At 40.4% G+C, this 22,563-nt stretch overlaps 1 protein-coding gene across 4 annotated transcripts in view; it reads left to right on the top strand.

Annotated features, from left to right (window-relative positions):
• SPTAN1 (spectrin alpha, non-erythrocytic 1) overlaps positions 1–22,563 on the top strand; it is a 67,644-nt gene that overhangs the window by 8,236 nt on the left and 36,845 nt on the right. For all 4 annotated transcript variants that reach the window (XM_050926996.1, XM_050926997.1, XM_050926995.1 and 1 more), the window contains exons 2-21: positions 1,433–1,672; positions 2,296–2,421; positions 4,042–4,182; positions 5,938–6,084; positions 6,974–7,107; positions 7,880–8,024; positions 8,113–8,267; positions 9,569–9,704; positions 10,720–10,821; positions 11,398–11,535; positions 12,724–12,834; positions 13,482–13,559; positions 13,742–13,897; positions 14,369–14,573; positions 14,742–14,923; positions 18,849–19,092; positions 19,484–19,606; positions 20,496–20,713; positions 21,518–21,610; positions 22,072–22,206. In XM_050926996.1, coding sequence (XP_050782953.1) covers positions 1,436–1,672; positions 2,296–2,421; positions 4,042–4,182; positions 5,938–6,084; positions 6,974–7,107; positions 7,880–8,024; positions 8,113–8,267; positions 9,569–9,704; positions 10,720–10,821; positions 11,398–11,535; positions 12,724–12,834; positions 13,482–13,559; positions 13,742–13,897; positions 14,369–14,573; positions 14,742–14,923; positions 18,849–19,092; positions 19,484–19,606; positions 20,496–20,713; positions 21,518–21,610; positions 22,072–22,206 — 3,006 coding nt within the window. In that variant the 5' untranslated portion in view covers positions 1,433–1,435. The remainder of the gene's footprint in view (positions 1–1,432; positions 1,673–2,295; positions 2,422–4,041; positions 4,183–5,937; positions 6,085–6,973; positions 7,108–7,879; positions 8,025–8,112; positions 8,268–9,568; positions 9,705–10,719; positions 10,822–11,397; positions 11,536–12,723; positions 12,835–13,481; positions 13,560–13,741; positions 13,898–14,368; positions 14,574–14,741; positions 14,924–18,848; positions 19,093–19,483; positions 19,607–20,495; positions 20,714–21,517; positions 21,611–22,071; positions 22,207–22,563) is intronic.

The raw sequence follows: 22,563 nt of genomic DNA, 5'->3' as shown, positions 1-22,563 counted from the left end.
TGTGATTTTTTTCATTACTTTTCTTGTAAGAGTGATGCAATCTCTGGACTGTGTTTCCATCTTGATATGTGTAGGATTTACATGATTAGCAATACAGGGAGATGTACATGTAAATAACTGCACATTAAGGTAAGAATTTGCCTATAAACTCTGAAACCTGAAAAATTATTTTATTTTATAAGCAGAAAATGTTCATTGCAAAAATCTCTGGGATGGTCACTGATTGGTTAAATGTTTAAGTGTATTAGCTCTTAATGACACTGACTGTAATGAACAGAATTTTGTTTTAGGTCCCATTTGTTCTTAATACTTCTGTGCCATCAGAAGTTTTGGTATTGGAGGATCAAGCTCCCTCTTTACATTTAAATTTTGATGAAGCTACAAAGAAACTAGAAGGGGGTGAAACTTTAATGGAAAGTGGCTGCAGGAGTGCAATATTTATTCTTTTCAAAATATTTCAAGTATTTCAAAATATTTTTTTTTTTTTTTTTTTTGCAAAAGGACTGCAATCAAGATATACAGCAGAGAAGGATAATTAATAATTAAATCCTACTATTTCTCTTCCTTCCCCAAAAGTTGACTTCTGTGAAATACAATGTGAACTTGCTGTGTACTGGGTTTTAAAGTTTTATGTAAAATAGAAAGTTTTATTTTGTTTTACAAGTTTCTTTGTGTAAGAGAATGAGGAGAACATAAATAGGGCCTTTTAGCCGTTCTATAAAAAGCAGTAATATTGTTTGTCTTTCTGTTGTTATAAGCATTTTTTTAAATAAACAACCCTAAGATTTTAAACATTTTTTCAGTAGCAATAGGGGGACAGTTTTTCTTCTTTTTTTCCATGTACTTAACTCTGGTATTATATTTCTACCAGATATTAGCATGATACTTTTGTGGTGGATGTCATTTATATTGCTGGGTTTTCTTTGATCTCCAGTCCAGACTTAAGAAACAAGTGGTTGTTCAGGGCTTGGCTACACTGGCACTTTACAGCGCTGCAACTTTCGCACTCAGGGGTGTGAAAAAACACCCCCCTGAGTGCTGCAAGATGCAGCGCTGTAAAGCCTCTGTAATCAGTGCCGCAGCACTGGGAGCGCGCTCCCAGCGCTGCAAGCTACACCCTTAAGGGATGTGGTTTACGTGCAGCGCTGGGAGAGCTCTCTCCCAGCGCTGGCGCTCTGACCACACTCACACTTCAAAGTGCTGCCGCGGCAGCGCTTTGAAATTTCAAGTGTAGCCATATCCCAAGTCTTTTCATGGGCATTTCCTTTCTAATGCTTTCTTGCTAGAAGGGTTTCTTTATACAGGAAACACTAGATCTGTAAGTAAACCATGTGTGAGACTAAAAACAAACTTTCCTTACTCAGATCTTTACATATTTGCCTTTGTTTCATGTCAGAAGCAAAGTTATTAATTGACGTTTGTTGACTTTCAGAAAATGGATCCATGTGGTGTAAAAGTGCTGGAAACAGCAGAGGATATCCAAGAGAGGCGCCAGCAAGTTTTGGATCGATACCACAGGTTCAAGGAACTGTCCACTCTGAGACGCCAAAAGCTTGAAGATTCCTATCGATTCCAGTTTTTCCAGCGTGATGCAGATGAGCTGGAAAAGTGGATCCAGGAGAAACTCCAGATTGCATCTGATGAGAATTACAAAGACCCAACCAATTTACAGGTAAGTCCTATTTCTGTCTCCCCCACCTTTCCACTCCAGCACTATTAGCCTCCAAGCATACCAGGTTCAGTCTGTGGAATAAATACAACAAACGTAAAAGTGTAGCTGAAATAATATAGTGTGATAAAAGGAGCTGGATACAAACATCTGCAAAGCTTTCTTCAGTAAACTGGTTTCTAAGTTGATCCACTGTTAATGAAGTGTTGTAATAATGGATTAGTCACTTAAACCTTGTTGGCCCTTAAAAGAATGGAATGTCAGTACAGCCTTTTTATTTCCAGAATCCATTGGACACTTCAATTATGTGAGTAGATTTGGGTAAATTCTTCTTATTCCCATAGAATTTACGGTTGCAGAAAATTATGCTGTGTGGGAGGGATTACCTCTGAAGTGTTTGAACACTCTGCAGCACATAAGCAAACAAAAATAAAATAACTAAAATTAAGATGTTTGAATCCACCCAAGAAGCTTATGGTACAGCTATTATTTCAAATGTGCTGTTTTACTGTATGTGAATGCTACTACAAGTGCAAAAAATGTAATAACTGTACTGATGTTTGGGGGCATGTGGAAGAAGGCAGCTGCTCAGATTGTATTCATCATTTTTAACATTTTACTTACAGGGGAAACTGCAGAAACACCAAGCCTTTGAAGCTGAGGTGCAGGCCAATTCAGGGGCTATCATTAAACTGGATGAGACTGGAAACCAGATGATTAACGAAGGGCATTTTGCATCTGAAACTATAAGAGTGAGTGTTAGAAATCTTTGTTTTCTACAAGTTTTTTTCTTCAGTGTAAATAGACACGTTTATCTCCTTTTTCTAAAAACTTTTCTTCATTCCAAATCTCCCAAACTGTGTATCGCAGCACCAAGTCTATTTTTAAAATACTTATTGATATGCTATAGTAGCTACAAGTTTTGACAAATTCTGGATTATTAAAAAAATAGCTTTCTTTGAACCCTCTATCAGTGCTTTTACTTTACTCATTCTCCTATATATTCTCATTCCACTGGTTATGTTTCTTATTCTCGCTTACTCTTGACTATACTTCACCGGTTTTTACTAAGCTACTGCTCTTACTTTATACTCATCATGATTTTTAAGGTGTATTTGGTGGAGAGGGCGGGGGTGTAAATTCACCCTTTCCAGGTCTTGATTCAATTTAAATCTCAATTAGGCAAATTGATAAGTAGTTTGCAGACATCAATGTTGCACAACTCTTTTACAGAACAAATACGTTTTCCAAATATTCTAAAGCTCTTATTTTGTCACTTCTTAAAAAGGCTCTAAAAGGTAAAGCTCTTCAAAAAGAAGAGAAATTGGTGACGGGACCTGTTCACAATTATCAAATTTACTGATTAATTTTATTGCATTTCTAATATACAGCTGAGTTAAGGGTGGAGTCTTACAGAGGCGGAATGACCACTTTGTGTCATTAATTTAGAACACTTTGTAAATTATGCATATTAGCTCTAGCCATCTCGTTGTATAAGGATATTTTGGTCTTGTAATTTATCCTTAACAAAAGTAAGAAATTACTTTTCAAATAAGTGCTCTAATTCCTTTAAAAACATTGAAAATCCTGGGACATACGGTGATCAATGTAAACTTTAATTTGTATTCTGTTTTGGAATGGTAACCTGTCAATGGTTTAGTCTTTCACGCCATACAGGACTGCACAGCGCCCAATAGTGACTGCTACTCAAGTTGGGCTCCATATACGAGTAGGTGAATCTTTGACCGTGCAGTGCTGCTGTCACTTTCTCTTTGAATGCCTTTCTTCCTCTTTGATGATTTGCAGCATGCTGTTGGACAGTGTTAGAGATTCACGTAGTGTGAGCTCCTTCTCTCCTATAAACCTCTATAACTGAGCCTATTAAATACCTTTAATAAGTATGTATCCATGTTAGAGGATCTTTCAGAGATCTAACTTGCCTTTCATGTTACAAATCTCAATGCGCACAGCATTATAAATGATGGGTGAAACAGCTGTTTTCCTGTTTTGCAATTTGTGTGCGCGCACGTGTGTGTGTGTGTGTTTTTCTTTTAATTTTCATTAAAGCTTATAGAGAGAGAAGTTGGGTGAGATAATGTCTTTTATTGGACCATTGTCTGCTGGTGAAAGAGACAAGTTTTCGAGCTACACAGAACTCTTCTTCAGATCCTATGACCTTGACTACACATAAGTGTCTAATGGTGGTCTTGTTGACAGAAGTTCATCCATGCTTTACCTAGTATAACCTTTATGAAAATAGGATTCAGAAGGAAATTTCTATCGTTTTAGGAGTTGAGAAAATAATTGCATTTTAAAGTTTCATCTTTTATGAAATAGAATTATGATGTCTACATCTTATTTATGTCTTTCAGACTCGCCTGCAGGAGCTTCATCGACTCTGGGAGCTGTTGCTAGAGAAGATGCGTGAAAAGGGAATCAAGCTGCTGCAAGCCCAGAAGCTGGTGCAGTACTTGCGAGAATGCGAAGATGTCTTGGACTGGATCAATGACAAGGTATATTATGGTTAAAAGAATATCCACTTGCATCATATAGCCTTTACAATATCCCAATTCTTTGAAGGGATTTATATGGATCTGTTTTATCAAAACATTCACTATCCTATTGTGTTAAGGCACCATATGGGATTTAAATACGGTTTTATGAATTGCTGTAGTTATTTGTGTTGCTATAAACGGTAGGTATACAGAGAAATTCTCTGTATATTGAGGATACCATAAATATGATACTCTGTTCTTTGCTTAAGAAGACCTTAAATTGTCTCATAGTGGTTGACTGCACCTTCCCTACATTGTGAAAACTGCAGCACATAAAAGTAAGGTTTTGTGACGTAAGCTAAAATGAACCAGTATGGAAAGAGAGTGTCTACCCATTGAAAAGTTTATATGTACTTAGCTGTGACTGGAATATCTTTAGAGAACCGTTGCAAGAGAGCAATTTGCTTTTGACCTCTCTGAACATTGAAGAAGCAGAACCACAAACCACAATACTAAAGTTTAAAAGCCACAAAATGATCAGCTAGGTTTTCTTAATGATGACTCACTGTTTTGTGGCACTAGGAGTTTAGACTTGTAAATCCTCTGTAATTGCCATTAAGTATTACAAAATATTTTTCATAAACCTGTCCCTCATTAAAATCAGCAAACCTGACATGTCAACTTGATATCTAGTCCATGTCAAATAAAGGAGTTACAAGTAGCTTCAGTTACTGTACTTGCCCCTAAGTATGCCTGCCAATTTTTGAGTTTTTACAGCCACAGCTTCCTGATTAAAAACCAAACCAAAAAAAACAATAGTTGCAGTGGAAAGACCCATGCAAACTAGACAAATGACTGTAGAGCAGAGGTTCTCAAATTGTGGTCCTCGAGCTCCATTCAGATGGTCCACGTATAGTTCCCTCTAAGGTGCGCACCTGGGCGACCGCACACAAGAGAATGAAGGGCCACCCACCTAATCAGTGGAGCTGCTCAGGCATGGCTCCACTAATTAGGTGCCTGGACCCTGGAGAAGACACACCTGCATGGTGAGTTGGTGGCCTTGGGGGGAATAGGGATAAGTGGGAGGGGGCAGTGGGGTAAGAAGGAGGGGTGGGGGAATTTCGGACATGCAGCACTGCGGCGGCCAGAGAAAGAGGCAACTTTCCTCAGCTCCACGGATGTGGCTGCCAGGGAGAGACCCTTCCCCTCCTTCCCAGAAGACTACTGCTATTAAAATGAGTTATGTGCTTTTATTTATAGAACAAAAACACGTTAATTATTCAGGTTTTTTTAATATATATCGCTTTTATCCAAAGCGCTTTGCAATAGTTAGCTAACGGTACAAACAACATTTGGAAAGATCATTATGTGGTTCACCGAGAGACTAAGCAAATTTCAAGTGGTCTGCAAAAAAAAAAAAAAGTTTGAGAAGCACTGCTGTAGAGAAACTGATAGCAAAGTAACCAAACTGGAAAAAGTAGAGAAATATTTTTCTCTAATCTCTTTATTATAGTAATCTTAGGTGTTGCTTGTAACAATAGTAAGTGGAAAATTTTTCAGATGAAGTGGATTTTAAGTTGACACAGTGTTCCTTTAAGTCTGCATTTTAAAACTGACTTTAAAGCATAATGAACTTTGTTTTCCCGTACCCACTGTAACTATCTTTGAAGTGGCAACATTTTGCAGCTAGAACAGCTGGTTTTCCAGTTCCTAATAGGTTTTCTGTGTGTTGGCTTGTGATAGAGGAGATTTTCTTGTTTCCTAATATGCTAGGAAGCGATAGTGACCTCAGAAGAACTTGGCCAGGATCTGGAGCATGTTGAGGTTTTACAAAAGAAGTTTGAAGAATTTCAGACAGACTTGGCAGCCCATGAAGAAAGAGTAAATGAAGTAAACCAGTTTGCTGGCAAACTTATCCAGGTAAAAATTGGTGTGTTGTGAAAAGGCCTCCTCAGTGATGCTGTTTAGATTCTTCAAGAAGTGTTGGGTAGTAAATTGAAATAATAGTAGTTGTTTTCCAAAAATGTACAGAAGTTGATCACATACAAATATAGGTAAGTACCTGAAATCTATTGTGATAATTGTAGAAACAACAGTTGTAACTCAGTAAGCAAAAATTTGCTGTGCTATGCCAGCTGTCACCTTGGAAAGAAACAGAGGCAACTGTACTTGCATATGGGATCGATCTATAGATGCTGACTTTTCTCAGCAGGGATTGTTCTGCTGGGTAGATTGAGTAAAGCTCTGTTAGAGAAGAACATTCCTCAAAGGAAAACCCTGTGAGGAGTGGTTTTATAGGAGAAACTGACAAACTCTCATGAAGACCTGAAGTTAAAACTGTTTCTCCAGGACTGTAATTTTTTACACCTGCGACAAAGAGTCCTGTGGCACCTTATAGACTAACATACGTATTGGAGCATAAGCTCTTGAAAGCTTATGCTCCAATACGTCTGTTAGTCTATAAGGTGCCACGGACCCTTTGTCACTTTTTACAGATGCAGACTAACATGGCTACCCCTCTGATACTTTTTACACCAGGTTATCAGCTGGGAGTGAGAAGGCATGGGATCCCAGGACAAATAGGGGGATTGCTTTTCCAAATGCCTACAGTGTACAAAAAGAAGTATAGGTTTTTATGCAAGTGTCAAATGAAAGTATTAGATGCTCGGCTGCTGCAGTACTATAAAGTTGAAAGATTGGGAGGAAAGGGAAGGTGTTTATAAACTGATCTTGTAGAAACACGGAAACTGTCTTGGTGTTTGTGGAAATAATTCCATAGACTGTAAGCCATCTTTCTTTTGCTCATCAGGAGCAGCACCCTGAGGAGGAACTGATCAAGTCTAAGCAGGATGAAGTAAATGCAGGCTGGCAGCGTCTGAAGGGGCTGGCCCTTCAGAGGCAGGGAAAACTCTTTGGGGCAGCTGAAGTTCAGCGCTTTAACAGGTATGGGCTTGACCAGATTTGTTTGGTGCCTATGACTCTGACTACACACAAATGTCTAATGGTGCATTCTACTACATTTAAGGTTGTGTGAACACTTCACATCCTCTGTCATGTTTTTGTTTTGCAGTTTACTCATTGTTCTTTCCTGAAGAACCTACAACATCTAGAATGATGTCCAGAATAATAATCTGATTTTTCTCCTTACCATTAGAACCCTCATCTCTCTCCTTTTCCTTGCCAGATGGCAGTTCTGTCTCCCTCTCTGTCTGAAAGCCCCCTCTAAATCCAGCCTAAGTAAACACCAGAAAAGGTGTCCCTCTCTCATGCTGTTGGTTAACTAGTCTGCATGGAGCTACTCTGGCCTCTGATAGATTTTCCTTTCCTCATCACCCTTGTCCATGCTGTCTGATTGCTCTTGGTGATTTCTTGGGATGAGGGAGGATATCTGTTTTAGTAATCATGGGAGATGGGCCCTGTAGAATCAGTGAGGCTTAAAGAGTGACTGTTTCTGGGAGGAACAGAAGCCACAAATCCTGATCTGCCCCTACATCAGCTGGCCATTTGTGCTCCCAAATCTTAAAAAACACTTGTAAAACTTTCTAGGGTTGTCTAGTTTCCTAAAGATTAACAAGTTTCCGTGTAATGGTAGTTGGATGATATCACCAGGGCTTTATTGTCATTGTTATATTTGTGACAGGTAGAAGCTTTTTACCTTCTTCCTTTCCTTGTAAGAGAGATGAATGCATATTAATTTGTGTGTTACTTTTTGAAGGGATGTGGATGAGACTATAAGCTGGATTAAAGAGAAAGAGCAGTTGATGGCCTCAGATGATTTTGGCAGAGACTTAGCCAGTGTGCAGGCTCTGCTGCGCAAGCATGAGGGCCTAGAGAGAGATCTTGCAGCTCTGGAGGATAAGGTGCGTAAAGTAGGCATTTTGTCTGTGATTTAAATAATATAATTGTCTTAGAATAAGCTTACGGCAATTTGTTTGTGTGTGTGTCTAGGTAAAGGCCTTGTGTGCAGAAGCTGATCGTCTGCAGCAGTCCCACCCACACAATGCCTCTCAGATCCAAGTGAAACGGGAGGAGCTGATTGCAAACTGGGAGCAGATCCGCACTCTGGCAGCAGAGAGGCATGCTCGCCTGAATGACTCCTATAGGTAGGAACGCTGTATCACTGGGAGGACCTTTTGCATCTCCACCTAAATTAAATACAGGGTTGCAGGGAGGAGAAAGGGAGGCCATTTCCAAGATTTTGAATGAGTTAGTGTTTCAAGACCCAACTATTGTACATGGAATACATGATCTTGCTTCTAAAGTGAATGTGTTCAGAGATTTCTAATGGAAAAAAGGGGGTTTTCATTTCCAAGATAATATATAGCAATAGCTTTTAAACCTTTTTCTGTTGTGGATCTCTGGTGTTGGCCACTGTCTGGGAAAAGATATCAAACTAGATGGAACATTGATCTGATCTACCATGACAGTTCCTGTATCCCATGGGATCCTCTTGTTCTCTTTTTGCCTCCAATCTCCTAATTACTTGGCTTCTCTGTAGCCATAAATGTGCTTGGTTACATAAAACAATATTGGAGCATTTTTAAGGAAACAAAAGGAAAATAAACTCAGTTGCATGTGGCTGTTTGTTTATATTTATTTTGTGTTTTGCTATTTGTCCTCTCCCAGGTGCAGGATTTTATGTTTAATAATGATGATTCTCCCTTTGATTCCTATAGCCCACACTGCTGTGATCTCTCCAAGTCACTTTTGTGGTTTGTTTCTGTTCCCCTGTGTATCTGCTTCCCTTTAAAACTTGGTATTGCCAGTAAATTTGATGGGTGTTACAGCATATGTCAAAGAGATACCTGACAGGGACTCATTAAGACTTCATTTCCTTTTCAAAGAACCTTAAAGGCAGGGGAATATGAAGAAAAGCTGATAGGAAAACAAGGGAATTCTTATTGAAGACCTAGGCATGTGCAGTTTAAGCTTTCTAAAATGGCTGAACTGTCTCTTTTTTCTTCTCCCAGTTGTGCATACTTCACTGTTATAACAGAAGCAGGTCTGTGGGTCACGTAGACGTCTTCTTTAGATCATTTTGAGAATCACCACGTTATTACTGCCCTTGTTTCCTCTTGGCTCCTAGCATGCAAGCTTGCAGTTAGAAGTATTCCTTTTCCTTTCAACTCAGGTGATATACCACGTTTCCCTGAGGAAAATTGGGTGAAAACTTAAAAATATCAGAAAATATCTCCCTTGACCTTTAATCCTTTAAGGTATAGAAATAGGTCGAGTTTATCTCGGGAGTTGAGATTGTAATTTGGCTGGTTACTATAATCATTACGTTATTAGTTATTTTTATGAACTTTTCTCAGAAACTTAACGTGAACGTTCCGTGTTGCAAAAAAGGGTAAGGATGGAGACCCTGTGCACATAAATGACTTCTGCCATTTGTTTTCCAAAGATTGCAGCGCTTCCTTGCAGACTTTCGTGACCTTACCAGCTGGGTGACCGAAATGAAGGCTCTAATTAATGCTGATGAACTTGCCAATGACGTAGCTGGAGCTGAAGCTCTGCTTGATAGGCATCAGGAGCATAAGGTAATCACAGCCATGTAGTGTAATCTGCTTGGCCTCACTTGGAGACTGGTTTATATGTACAGGTTTAATGCGGTCTTCTGAATCACAGTATGTTGTAGCATTAGCATGCTTTGAATTTATATAATTTCAGTTGCATGTACTACATAGCGGCCTGTTCTGATTTAAGAGTTCAGATTTTTGCTTCTTGTTTAATAGGTCGATACACAAATGAGCAAATACTGAACTGTGTTTCAGATAATTTCTTATTAAAGAAAAATTGGAAACAATAAAGGCTTTTTTAAAAAAAAAGTTGAGTTGAACTGAAACCTACACAAACAAGGAGATTAATTGTAGGAATCTAGATTAGCATCTTAACTCCATTCGTGCTTTCCTTTCCTCTCTTCTCCTCCACTCCTAAAATAAATGAATTAAGATAGCATCTATCTAATATGATCACTCTAGACTTGAATTTCTTAGCTTCTGTGTATGTATCACACCCTCTATATTATCACACGTGTATACACTGCAGGATTATAGTGGAGCAGGCTCATGTTTTATATCCTAGAGTCCCATTATGTGGTTTCCACATGACATTCTAAAGATAATTTCAGGTAGAACATTACTATCACTCACACATCTTTCCTTTCTGTATATTCAAGTCGTGTTTACTTAGTTACTCTTTCTACATGAGCTTCACTAAAGCTATGACTAAATTTCTTTGATGGCTGTTTAAATTCTCCAGCCTTATAGGGTTTCCATGAATACGTAGAGGTATCTTGAAATCTGACTTGTAGCTTCTATTTACTAGTCACATTTGAATTAGATCTGCATTACTGATACGAGACATTGGACTCTGTTTTCATATATAGATAATTAAATGTCCGTTAATACTCTGGATATCTGAATGCTGTCTTTGGCTTCTTTTTCAGTATCTGGCCTGATTTTCAAGTTCATATTTTAATAATATCTTAAAATAATTGGGTTTGTTTTCCTTTAGAATTTTAGAAACCGTGTGTGTATTTGTTGTTTTCCATAGGGAGAAATTGATGCTCATGAAGATAGCTTTAAATCTGCTGATGAATCTGGTCAGGCCTTGCTGGCTGCTGGGCACTATGCCTCTGATGAAGTTAGAGAAAAGGTAAGTTGGACAGCTCTAAAAAGAGGAGCTGGAAAAGTTGTAATGTGTTTCCATTCCTCTCTTAGTTTTTAGCGAGGTATGCAGTTTTTGTTTGAGCCTGGATGCAAAAGTATTTGACTAGATTATTCTCCCTTTTCTCCTTAATTTAAGCAACATGCTCTTCTCATCCTTCAATTTGGCATAACCTCCGTTTGAAGCTAGTGACACTTCTTGATTTTCCCACTGGAAAAATGAATTCTCTAATAGAACAAGTATATCTCTATTACCCATGCTTTCAAGTTTGCTGTGATGGAACACACTGTGTATTTCATAGCTTTGGCTCTTAAACTAAGAGAATCCTTTGTTATTGTGTGCTGGCTGAAAAAGCAGTTTAGATGTCCTGGTTGTGGGAAGGAAGTGAGGAATTTCAGAAGTCGAGTGAGGTGTTTGAACTCTCTTGTGAAGTGTTCTGGAGACTGAAAAGGTGACACATACACAATCACTGCTTTATAGAGCCCATGGTTGATTTTGCTGTTGTTGAGATGGAAAAGAACCACGCTTCCTGTATTGAGCATGTGTTTCTTCCCCACCCCTCAGCTGACCATCCTTTCAGATGAAAGAACTGCCCTTCTAGAGCTGTGGGAACTACGCAGACAGCAGTATGAACAGTGTATGGACCTGCAGCTCTTCTATAGAGACACTGAACAAGTTGACAACTGGATGAGCAAACAAGAGGTGAGTGTTTCAATTGCACAGCAGGCAGCACTTGGTTAGATAGCATACAGTAACTCCTCACTTTCCTTGTTACCTTGCTGATCAGTTAGGGAACATGCTTGTTTAAAGTTGTGTAATGCTCCCTTCTAATGTCATTTGGCAGCCGCCTGCTTTGTCTACTGCTTGCAGAAAGAGCAGCCCATTGCAGCTAGGTGGTGGGAGCTTGGAACCAGGGTGGACCGGCAGCCCCCCTATCAGCTCCCCGCTCCCCTAAGTTCCCTGTGCAGCAGCTGCCCAGCAGGCTAGCATTTGCAGCTGTCCCTCCCCCCATTGCCATGTGCTGCACCTGCCCTCTGCCTTGGGGCTGCTCCCTGAGACTCTTGTTTGCTGTGCGGGGGGGGAGGGAAGGAAGAGGGGGGCTAATGTCAGGGTGTCCCCCTGCTCCTGCACTCCCCTTACCCCAAGGGGAGAGGGATAGCTCAGTGGTTTGAGCACTGGCCTGCTAAACCTAGGATTGGAGTTCTGTCCTATTGGGGGCTGCTTAGGGATCTGGGGCAAAATCAGTACTTGGTCCTGCTACTGAAGGCAGGGGGCTGGACTTCATGACCTTTCAGCGTCCCTTCCAGTTCTATGAGATGATATAATATATGGAGCTATACCTATCTTCCATAGAGCAGGGGGGACACACCAGGGCTCAGGAGGGAGAGAGCTTGCAGCTGCTGCGCTGATCTAATTATCAAGGCAGTGTACTTAAAGGGGAAATGAGCATATCTCCCTCCATTCCTGCTGCCTTGTATAGTGAGAGAGTTAACCCTTGAGGGCTCAGCCAATTGCTAGTTCATCATTTAGCAGTAAGGGAAATATCCCACCCTCTGACTCCTCCACCTCAACCAAGCTTCACAATCATCATCACTGTGTACCAGTATTAAATTGTTTGTTTAAAAGTTATTTTCAGTCAAGCTGAATTGGTGTAATGTTTCTTTTATGTGAGTTAATGCCTACAAGGGATTATTCCTTTCCATTTCTGAGGCAAATTAGATATGTACTTCTCAGTTGTCATAAGCAGAAGATACATCAACTCCATACCACATATTTTCCCAATAAAATCCTACAGTGATCAGCCCAATGTTGCTTGCCTGAGTTGGCTTTCGGATAATTGGGAGTGGTGGTAGTGTAAGGCTCACTAAAGTTTTTTTTTCTTTTCTGCAGGCATTCCTGCTAAATGAAGACCTAGGTGACTCGCTGGATAGCGTTGAGGCACTGCTAAAGAAGCATGAAGACTTTGAGAAATCCCTCAGTGCCCAGGAGGAGAAGATCACAGTAAGATGCTTATATTACTTGTATTCATTAAGTCTCTTCGTATTAATGAGCAAGGAATAAAACTTTTAGAAAGGTTGAACCCAGATCATTGTCCAGGAACTTCAGAAAAAGATGGTTTCTGGGTTTTAAACGTGATCCCAAATTGTATGTGAAATGGAATTTCACTCACTGAATGAAACCTACATTTAGGATCAAAGCAGAGAATAGGGTTTAACCTCTGGATCAGGGCATCAAAGTAATCCAGTACACTCTCGCACACCATGGCAGTACTTTTTCGGATGATGCTTGAATTGTTTGAACATATACAGTAATCATTTCTCACAGGAGCCATAAATCTACCATCATCTGGATTTAGGATCATGTTTTTAAGAAAATGTGGAGAATGGTGCAGATGGGGAGGGGTTTAAAAATAGCTGTTTTGGCTTTTGATTAGTTCAACTGTGATACATCTCTTCTAAAACCTAATTTGCTAAATCAGCTTGCACAAATATTCTTATCAGGGGATAGCTGTGTTAGTCTGTATCCACAAAAACAACAAGGAATCCGGTGGCATCTTAAAGACTAAAAGATTTATTTGGGCATAAGCGTCCATGGGTAAAAAAACGTCACTTAGGATTTGAAATGAATGAAGACTACTTTCTTTTTAGGCCCTGGACGAGTTTGCTACTAAACTGATTCAGAATAACCACTATGCCAAGGAGGATGTTGCTACACGAAGAGATGCTGTAAGTTTAAGTAACCCATGCTGCTGCTTGGTTTGTATGTTATATGAATGAAAAGAATAAGTGATGGCACAGATGCAGGATAAATAAGTAGAGTTGCGGCAAACTCAGCTGTAATTAAAGAAAACATGATGGGGGTTTCCTCATTAGTCTGAGAATTCACTACTGATATTTGCTTATTTCAGCTGCTGAGCCGACGTAATGCTCTGCACGAAAGGGCTATGTATCGGCGTGCACAACTGGCAGATTCATTCCACCTGCAGCAGTTTTTCCGAGACTCTGATGAACTAAAGAGTTGGGTCAACGAAAAGATGAAAACTGCAACGGATGAGGCTTACAAGGTAAAAACAAGAATAAATATCCTGATAACGTTACGGTAGTATTGGTTTCCAGGTACTATTGGTGTATAGGAACCTTATGAATAGTTCCTCCTCTTGTCATCTGCGTGATCCCAAGGAGAATATTCCAGCACTAGGCAAACAAACGCTTACTCTGTAGATAAAATGCTTTGCTATCTAACTTGGTACTTATGGCTGAAATTCCTTTGACATTATTTCAGCATTTGTGACAGCACTCAACCTTACATGATCCACAATTAGCTAGTGTGTTCTTTGTGGTGTGTACTACAGTTATGGAGGATAGGCCATCTAATGTGTAGAAGTGTTCATAGTCACATAGGAAATGTAAATATGAAGAACTGATATAAGTTCTCTACTTTTGCTCTTACTTATTAGCATGAGATTGGTGAAATGAGGTTTTTTTAATATATGCCGATTTCAGACTGAAATGTTTTCTCCCTTTCCTACCTGTAGGACCCATCAAACCTGCAGGGTAAAGTTCAAAAACATCAGGCTTTTGAGGCAGAGCTCTCTGCAAATCAAAGTCGCATTGATGCCCTGGAGAAAGCTGGCCAGAAGCTGATTGATGTCAATCACTATGCTTCTGATGAAGTAGCAACTCGCATGAATGAGGTCATCAGCTTGTGGAAAAAACTGCTGGAGGCCACTGAGCTCAAAGGTAAGATATCGTCTTTGCTCTAACTGATTGTAAGAGAGCTATAGAATGACATTTCCAGCTATGGAGAAGTTCTCAGCACTGACTTCTCCAGAAAACAAGTGAGTAGTGAGTTAAATGAAATAGAAATGTAAACACTCTTCCTCCTCTCTCTCCTTTACATACATGCAGGAATAAAGCTGCGTGAAGCCAACCAACAGCAGCAATTTAACCGCAATGTGGAAGACATTGAGCTATGGTTGTATGAGGTGGAGGGACACTTAGCTTCTGATGATTATGGAAAAGATCTTACTAATGTTCAGAATCTTCAGAAGAAACATGCTCTGTTGGAAGCAGATGTTGCTGCTCACCAGGTAGCACAATTTCCTTTCCTCCATCTCTTACGGGCATATTAACAGGATTATTAAGCTAGACAGCACGAACTGCTAGTGTCTTTGAAGTAAAGGATTTGTTAGTGTTTCCACGATAAAGGTGTACTTTCAGGAGTTTACAATTTTGTTCTCTGAATACAGGTTGGTAGAAAGACTTGTCTGGGAACAATGTTTCTTTGAGTGACTTTGTGTATTCCTACTTATGGGTACTGCGTAGCCTTGTGGTACCACACAGTAAAAACCTCTTCTAGCAGTGTCAGAGCACATCTCTGTGCCCCCTCCCTTGCTCCCTCCCTTCCGCTCAGCTTCAGGATGCACCAAGGGTGAAGCCATACAGAGAGCAGACTGCTCTCACCACCTAAGTTCCTTCCGGCAGTGTGCCTGGATGGATGTTAACTGCGCTGAACTCCTTGGAGTCAGCATCTCTTTCTGCTTAGAAATAGTGTTAGCTCATTACAGAATAGTTAATTAGGATTTCTCCCGGTTCAGGGTTATGGATGAACTGAAGAAACAGAAGAAGCTGGAGTTCAAGAAGTGCGCTTGGCAGTCTTCCTGGCACCCACGGCCATTTGTGGTTCCCCGGAAAAGGGCACTCACTCTCTGGGTGTTTGATTTGCCAAACCTTTACTCCCAGAGCGCACAAGGATAGGGAGACTTGCTTGCAGCTCCTCCTCCTAAAGGAAGCCCTCGAGACTAGACCCTATGAACCCAATCAGCATCCTAAGTCTAAGAGGCCAGTCTCTGTCCCCGTGGCTACTAGTGGCTCCAAGGAACTGAAGTGTCTAAGAAGCCACTTCTCCTGCCAATTTCAGTTGCTTTGTCTGTTCTTAGTGGGAAACAGGTGTTCCAAAAGAAGAATTATTTTTCCCAGTGCTTGACGTAGTCTTCCTTGTTCCCTGCTAAGAAGAGGAGGTTAGAAGATGCTGTGGGTCTGTTCTCAGATCACTCTATGCTTCCTCTGCCGAGGGAGGCTCTCCACAAAGAGCTGGATCTCCATTCTTCTCTTTGGATCTGCTTTTATCATCATTACCTTCCTCTTGGTTCCAAGTCTGGATCCAATATAGAAGATAGAGGATGAATAGAGAGATCTGTGTTTTGCTTTTTACCAGCCTATGGTCTGTCTCCCACAGGCATATTCCTGATTTCTAGTTGCTGGGGAGACTCGCAATCCAGGACCCCATGGCTTTATTGGGGGCCACCTCGGGAGTTTTGTAATTACCATCCAAGTGGATAGAGAGATAATGTTTCCTCTGTTGAGGATCTCTGGTCTGCCAAATCCTTCATATCTGTTGACATTACTGACAGCGGTGCCTGAAATGTTGTCAGAGGAAGAAGACAAGAAGGTAGCTCCTTTCTGATCAGAAGCATTTGGAAATGGACTATGAACCTGATTTATCGCTTGAAGAACATGTGGGGTAGTTTCAGCCTCTGCTCCTTCAGGAGACACTAAGCAGTTCCACAACTTTGTATATCACATGGTGTCCTCTTTAATTCTTCCCTGCTGTGTCTGTGGAACAGACTTCTCTGCTGGTGTTTGATATACTTGGAGTAGAATATGCCTACCCATTTGGATGGTTTGCTACAGCCAGCTAAATTGGTGTGAACCACACCTTTTTCTAAGAAAGCTGACAAGTTGTATCAGATGCCGGTTGAAGGGTTTTCCTACTTCCACACTCCCCCTATCCCTAACTCACTCATGATGGCTGTTGCCAGTAACAGGGCTAGCTCTAGATTAGCGCATTCCACCCTAACTGATGAAGAGGGCAAAAGGATTGACTCACTGAGGAGTAAGGTGTTCTCATTGTCCCTCAGTATTAGAACAGGGAATTATCAAGTGGTTATTGCCCTTTACCAATGCCATGGATGGGAAAAGATGACATTATTTTTCCAAGACTTCCCAAATGACAAAAATAGATTGGCGAATGCCATCTTCATGGAAGACCAGAATGTAGTCAAAGGTGGTCAGGGCCTCTTTTGGCACTTCGGACTCTGCTGCCAGAATATTGGCGTCTGCTGTGATGATCAGGAGAGACGCTTGGTTGCATTGCTCCTCCCTAGCTATGGATGCTAGAACTAAGCTGGGGGACCTTGCTTTTGAAGGAGAGGGTCCATCCTGGACAGCGACTTAAAACACATCTCTCATGGGTTGGGGAGGCCATCTGAATCATTTGAGAATTCATGGGAACTGGCCCTCTTCAGGAGATTCTTGCTTATCAATATTAAGAGCTCTCAGGTCATTCCTCCCTCACTTGCAATGGAGGTTTCTGCAAGTGGAAACTGACGTTACATCAGTAACATACTATGTCAACAAGTGGGAATGGGGGCCCACTTTGCTTTCCTGTGTGCAGAGGCGATAAGACTTTAGTATTGGTGTATTTGTCACAACATTCATCCTGTAACTTGGCATCTAGCAAAGGAAAACAATGTAGTCATGGACCATCTCAGCATGACCTAGCTCTCAGATGCACAAATGGTCCCTAAAGGATAAGTTGGTTCACACTGTTGTTTTCCAGCTGGGGTCAACTATATGTGGGCTGTTCACGAGGGTCAACAGAAAGTGTCGTCTCTGCGGTTCCAAAGTGGGTAGGGACTGTCAGTCCCTGTCAGATGCCTTCCTTCTGCACTGTGGGAAGGGCTTGTTGTATGCTTTTCCTCCATTTCTGTTGATTCAGAAGATAGTAAGGAAGATACATTAGGATAGGACAAGGATGAAACTCATTTCCCCATTTTGGTCATGCCAGTGGTGATTTACTGATCTCCTTCAACTGTCTGATGGTGTCTTTATGTCTCTTCCTCTGTCCCAGAAGGAGAGAAGGCTTTTTCGTCCAAACCAACAGTTTCTTCAACTGATGGCATGGGCAATCAGGCTCTGACTGTGTCTGCTCTTCAGCTGTCATGTTCTTCCCCAGGGCATGACATACTAATCAACTCTCAAAAACAATTTACAAGAAACTGTTACCTTCTAAAATGGGCTAGATTTCAGACTTGGATGAAGGGACGATCTGATTCTCCTGCCTCCGCTTCCATCCCTTGTGATATGGAATATTTAGCCCCAGATTCTTTAAGTACATAGTTAAAAGTTTGTCAGCCATTTCCACATATCGTATTCTAGTTGATGGTAAATCTTTATTTGTTCATAGTTCAGTTAAAAGGTGTATGAGAGGGTTTTCTACTGTGTATCCCTCTGTTAGAGATCCTGTCCCTTCTTGAGACCTCAACTTGGTGTTGGCCATGCTGCTAAAATCAACCTTTGATCCCTTGGTGGCTGAGTGTTCCTTCTACCATTTATCTATCGAAACAGCTTTCCTTAATGCCATCACATCAGCCAGGAAAGTGAGTGAACTGAATGCACATATGGCTGACCCCACCTTTCACTTCTTGGCATAAGGACAAGCTAGTTCTCAAATTCCAAATCCAAAAGACTTTCAGAGCTGAAGACAATCCCAGCCTCTACACATCACCTTTAAAAGTTCAAAACACACAGCAAGGAAACTCAGTAACATGCAGATTCCAGTAGCTTAATTTTAAACTTTTTATTTAAATTTGCTGAATACCCCTGTTGATCTGACTTTTGGGAACAGTCAATACATTTGTATGTTTATTGGAATTTGGTGTTTTTCTTTTGTGTAGTATATTGCGAGTCTAAAAATCATACACCTCTATATTAAAGTTGAAACTTGTCACTCAACTGTTTACTACTTGTATTTTTTTCTGCTTTTAGGCAGTAAAAATAACTAGTTGATTTCTAGTCCAATTTCACTTTCTCATCCATTATCGCAGTACAAGGGATAAGCTAAAGACCTGGAAATGTTAAATTACAGTCTGGCCCTGCAACTAACAAGAATAATCAAAGCCTAAACCATCATGGAGAATACTGATCTAATACCATTGCTGAATTAAATTTTAGGATCGCATTGATGGCATCACCATCCAGGCTCGCCAGTTCCAGGATGCTGGACACTTTGATGCTGATAATATCAAGAAGAAACAAGAAGCTTTGGTGGCTCGCTATGAAGCTCTGAAGGATCCTATGGTAGCTCGCAAGCAGAAACTTGCCGACTCTCTTCGCCTGCAGCAACTGTTCCGTGACATAGAGGATGAAGAGACCTGGATTAGAGAGAAGGAACCTATTGCAGCTTCAACAAACAGAGGTTGGTACATCCTCATCTTTGTGCTTCCAATTATTTTAACTGGATAATTCTGTTGTTCAATGCCTTTGTATCTTTACAGAATATAATTTGGGAATTTCTAAAATGTTTATGGCAGGGTTATCCATGGCATTGGTTTGAATTACAAATCTATTGTTACAGTAGTTGCTGTCCACGATTCCTTTATTATCGATTACTTTGTGAAGTTTCTAACTTTTTATAGGGCAATTAATTTTACACAGTAATAGATCTAAACTGTAATCAAACCTACTCCTTGACTAATCTTGCAGGATTCAGTCAATGTGTTTCATGCTAGATTCTTTTATTTAACCTATTGACTTCAGTGACTTTGAATGATCTCATAGATTAAGATATATCCTATGATCTCTTTCAGGCAAGGATTTGATTGGGGTCCAGAACCTGCTAAAGAAGCACCAAGCCTTGCAGGCAGAAATTGCAGGCCATGAACCACGCATTAAAGCAGTCACCCAGAAAGGAAATGCCATGGTGGAAGAGGGTGCGTCTAAATATTTTAATCCTTCCTAGTTCAGAAATTCAATGTTCTTTTTTTTCACTTTACATCCTCTGGCTTATACAATTGCCACTTTTATGATAGTTTGCGTGTGCGTAATAGTTTCTGCCACTGGGATTAAATAGTCGATTTTGATTTCGCTGTCCTTCACGTGGAAATACATGTGTGTTCCTGGGGAAATCCATATCTTCTATTTAACAGATTTCCATCCACTGTTGCTAGTCACCTACATATTGGTACAAAGTAATTGTCACATTAAACCAGTGAGCTGTAATTTTATCCTAATACATGGCTCCTAGTGTTGTCTGATCTTTGCACTTTTTCCTTGAAGTCTCATTTTAAGGTACTACGTTTAAATATTTTGAGAAATAACAAATCAACGGTGATGGGAGCTCTGTACCTCGTGTTATTAGTGATATTACGTTTACATTAGTATTTTTTATTCAGCAATCTTACTAATGTTACCCCCTCTTTCCAAAACTCTAAATGCTTTTTCAAATCAGAGTCTTTTTTTCTGAGTAGAAACTCGAGCATTGAAAGAACTGGCCTTTTCCTGCATCACTGTAAACAAATAGAAAGGAAATGATTAGGGCAGGGTGTGCTTTGTCTTCAATGACTCAAATGTTCCTGGCCCAATCTGACAAGAGAAAACAGTAACTTTCATTTAGTGTCAAAAGGACACTGCCTGCTGAAAGCCAAACTTGGACTAAACTTTGTGTGCTAATGAAAACCATTCAAAGCAAGGTGGATAGCTTTACATAAACCAGACTGGTGTGATTGAAAAAAACACAAGTCATCTTTCAGTCCCTTCTGTCATTTGTATGTCTATAAATAATGTCTTCAAACCCACTTATCCTGCTCTTTCATTATTTAGGACACTTTGCTGCTGAGGACGTGAAAGCCAAATTGAATGAGCTAAATCAGAAGTGGGAATCGCTGAAAGCCAAGGCCTCTCAGCGTCGACAAGATCTCGAGGACTCCCTGCAAGCCCAGCAGTACTTTGCTGATGCTAACGAGGCTGAATCCTGGATGAGGGAGAAGGAGCCCATTGTGGGCAGTACAGACTATGGAAAAGATGAAGACTCTGCTGAGGTGTGGTATTGGTGGTGTTTTGTTGCATGTGCAAAAAGTATCCGTGGAAATCTGATGTAGGATTGATAAAGATAATGAGTTGTTTTGCAGGTTTTAGTGTTTATATGAAAGTGAAAAGGACAGCATATACAGTAAGCTGCTTGTCTAGCAAATTGTAGTTGAGTATAGAAACAGGAGTATGTATTCTTGTTCTCCACCTCCATTAATAAAGTTTCCTGGCAAGATGTTAGACAAGCTACAAAGAAAGTTGGCATTGTTATTCACTCTGTTATAGGATTTTCATATTGTGTGGAGGAGACACAGGGCATAATATCTCAGTGGATTGATAATGGGATACAGCCTTTCACACCTGTGTCTTTAGTATGAATCTGCCCTTCACTAGTTCATTAATGATATATAGCTGTGAGATGGTTTTCAAACTGCTAATTCCCAGTGGATGGTAGCTATATCACAGATTACACAAACTGGCACCCTTGATGGTAATTCCAAAGCAGTAGAAGCTAGCAATTTCAAGAACATAAAGTCTGAACTGCTCTCACTTCCAGAGGATGGTATCCTTTAATCCCCTAGTCAGGGTTGAAGCATGTTAGTGGAGCAGTGTCAAAAACTTTCCCTGCTGCTACCTGTGCCATATCTGTTTTGTGGCTAAATAGAGGTCTTCACTCTCCAGAGCTGCTAGTCCTGCAGTTCTCATGAGAACTGCATTCAATATATACACATTAAAATTAACATATGTATAAATAGAGTGTAGAATCTGTGAAGTGGTTTTCTGAGGTGCTTGTTGCAATGTTTGTTTGGTTTCAGGCTCTTCTGAAGAAACATGAAGCTTTGATGTCAGATCTTACAGCTTACGGCAGTAGCATGCAGGCATTAAGGGAGCAGGCCCAGTCATGCAGGGTAAGGAAAGATGACTAATCATGTTTCTAAAACTCCTGTTTTGTCAATAGAAACAAAGCTTATTATCATCAAGCATTATTGCTGAGTGCTTACAGCAGAACATGTTTTGTTCTCAGATTTAAGTTAGTGGTCTTCATCTTTTTGCTCTACTGCTGCCTATTGTAATCGATAACAGACATATATGTAGCACAGATCAAAAACAGTTGTTGGTTGTTGGGTTTTTTTATGAAACTGATGTAGCCTTTGGCCTTGTTTGTGGGTTTGAATGTAGAAACGGCACCCAAATCTATTTCAGCACTCTTTCATCAGTTGCTAAACAGGAATCCTTTAATACTCCATGGCATTGTAGTAGGTATAATTAAGGCTGCAATACTTTGTTAAACAACTTTATTAGTTACATTTCAACATTCAGCAGTTTCTGTTGCGTAATGCATTTTTCTTTTTCCTCCTCTTCATGGTAGCAACAAGTTGCTCCCACAGATGATGAAACTGGGAAAGAGCTGGTTCTTGCTCTCTATGATTATCAAGAGAAGAGTCCCCGGGAGGTGACAATGAAAAAGGGAGACATCCTCACACTGCTCAACAGCACCAACAAGGTAAACTCTCACCTGCCAGGATTCTGTACTGCCTGGTACATTTGGTCTTGTATGCACTAGTGAGCTTTTTTGTTGTTAAACAGCACTGTCATAGCATAGTCATTCTGTGCTTCCATTCCTCCCTCAGTTCTTTGGCATCCCTCTTCCTCTCTTTTACAACCCTCGTCACTGTTGTACCCACCACCTTTCTACATGAGAGACTTCATTCTCTTTATATCCCATCACCATTCAGCATTCACTGACCATAATGGCTCATGGTTGAGAGATGAGGCTATTCTTTTCCTGCCCTACTGCACTCCTAGTCCCTTCTGGCCAGGGGGCAGAGAGCTTGGAAATCAAACTGGAGATTCACCAAGG

Source organism: Gopherus flavomarginatus, chromosome 17 (assembly GCF_025201925.1).
Source record: "Gopherus flavomarginatus isolate rGopFla2 chromosome 17, rGopFla2.mat.asm, whole genome shotgun sequence".
Taxonomy (NCBI): domain Eukaryota; kingdom Metazoa; phylum Chordata; order Testudines; family Testudinidae; genus Gopherus; species Gopherus flavomarginatus.
This window is presented reverse-complemented; position numbering and strand designations above follow the sequence as displayed.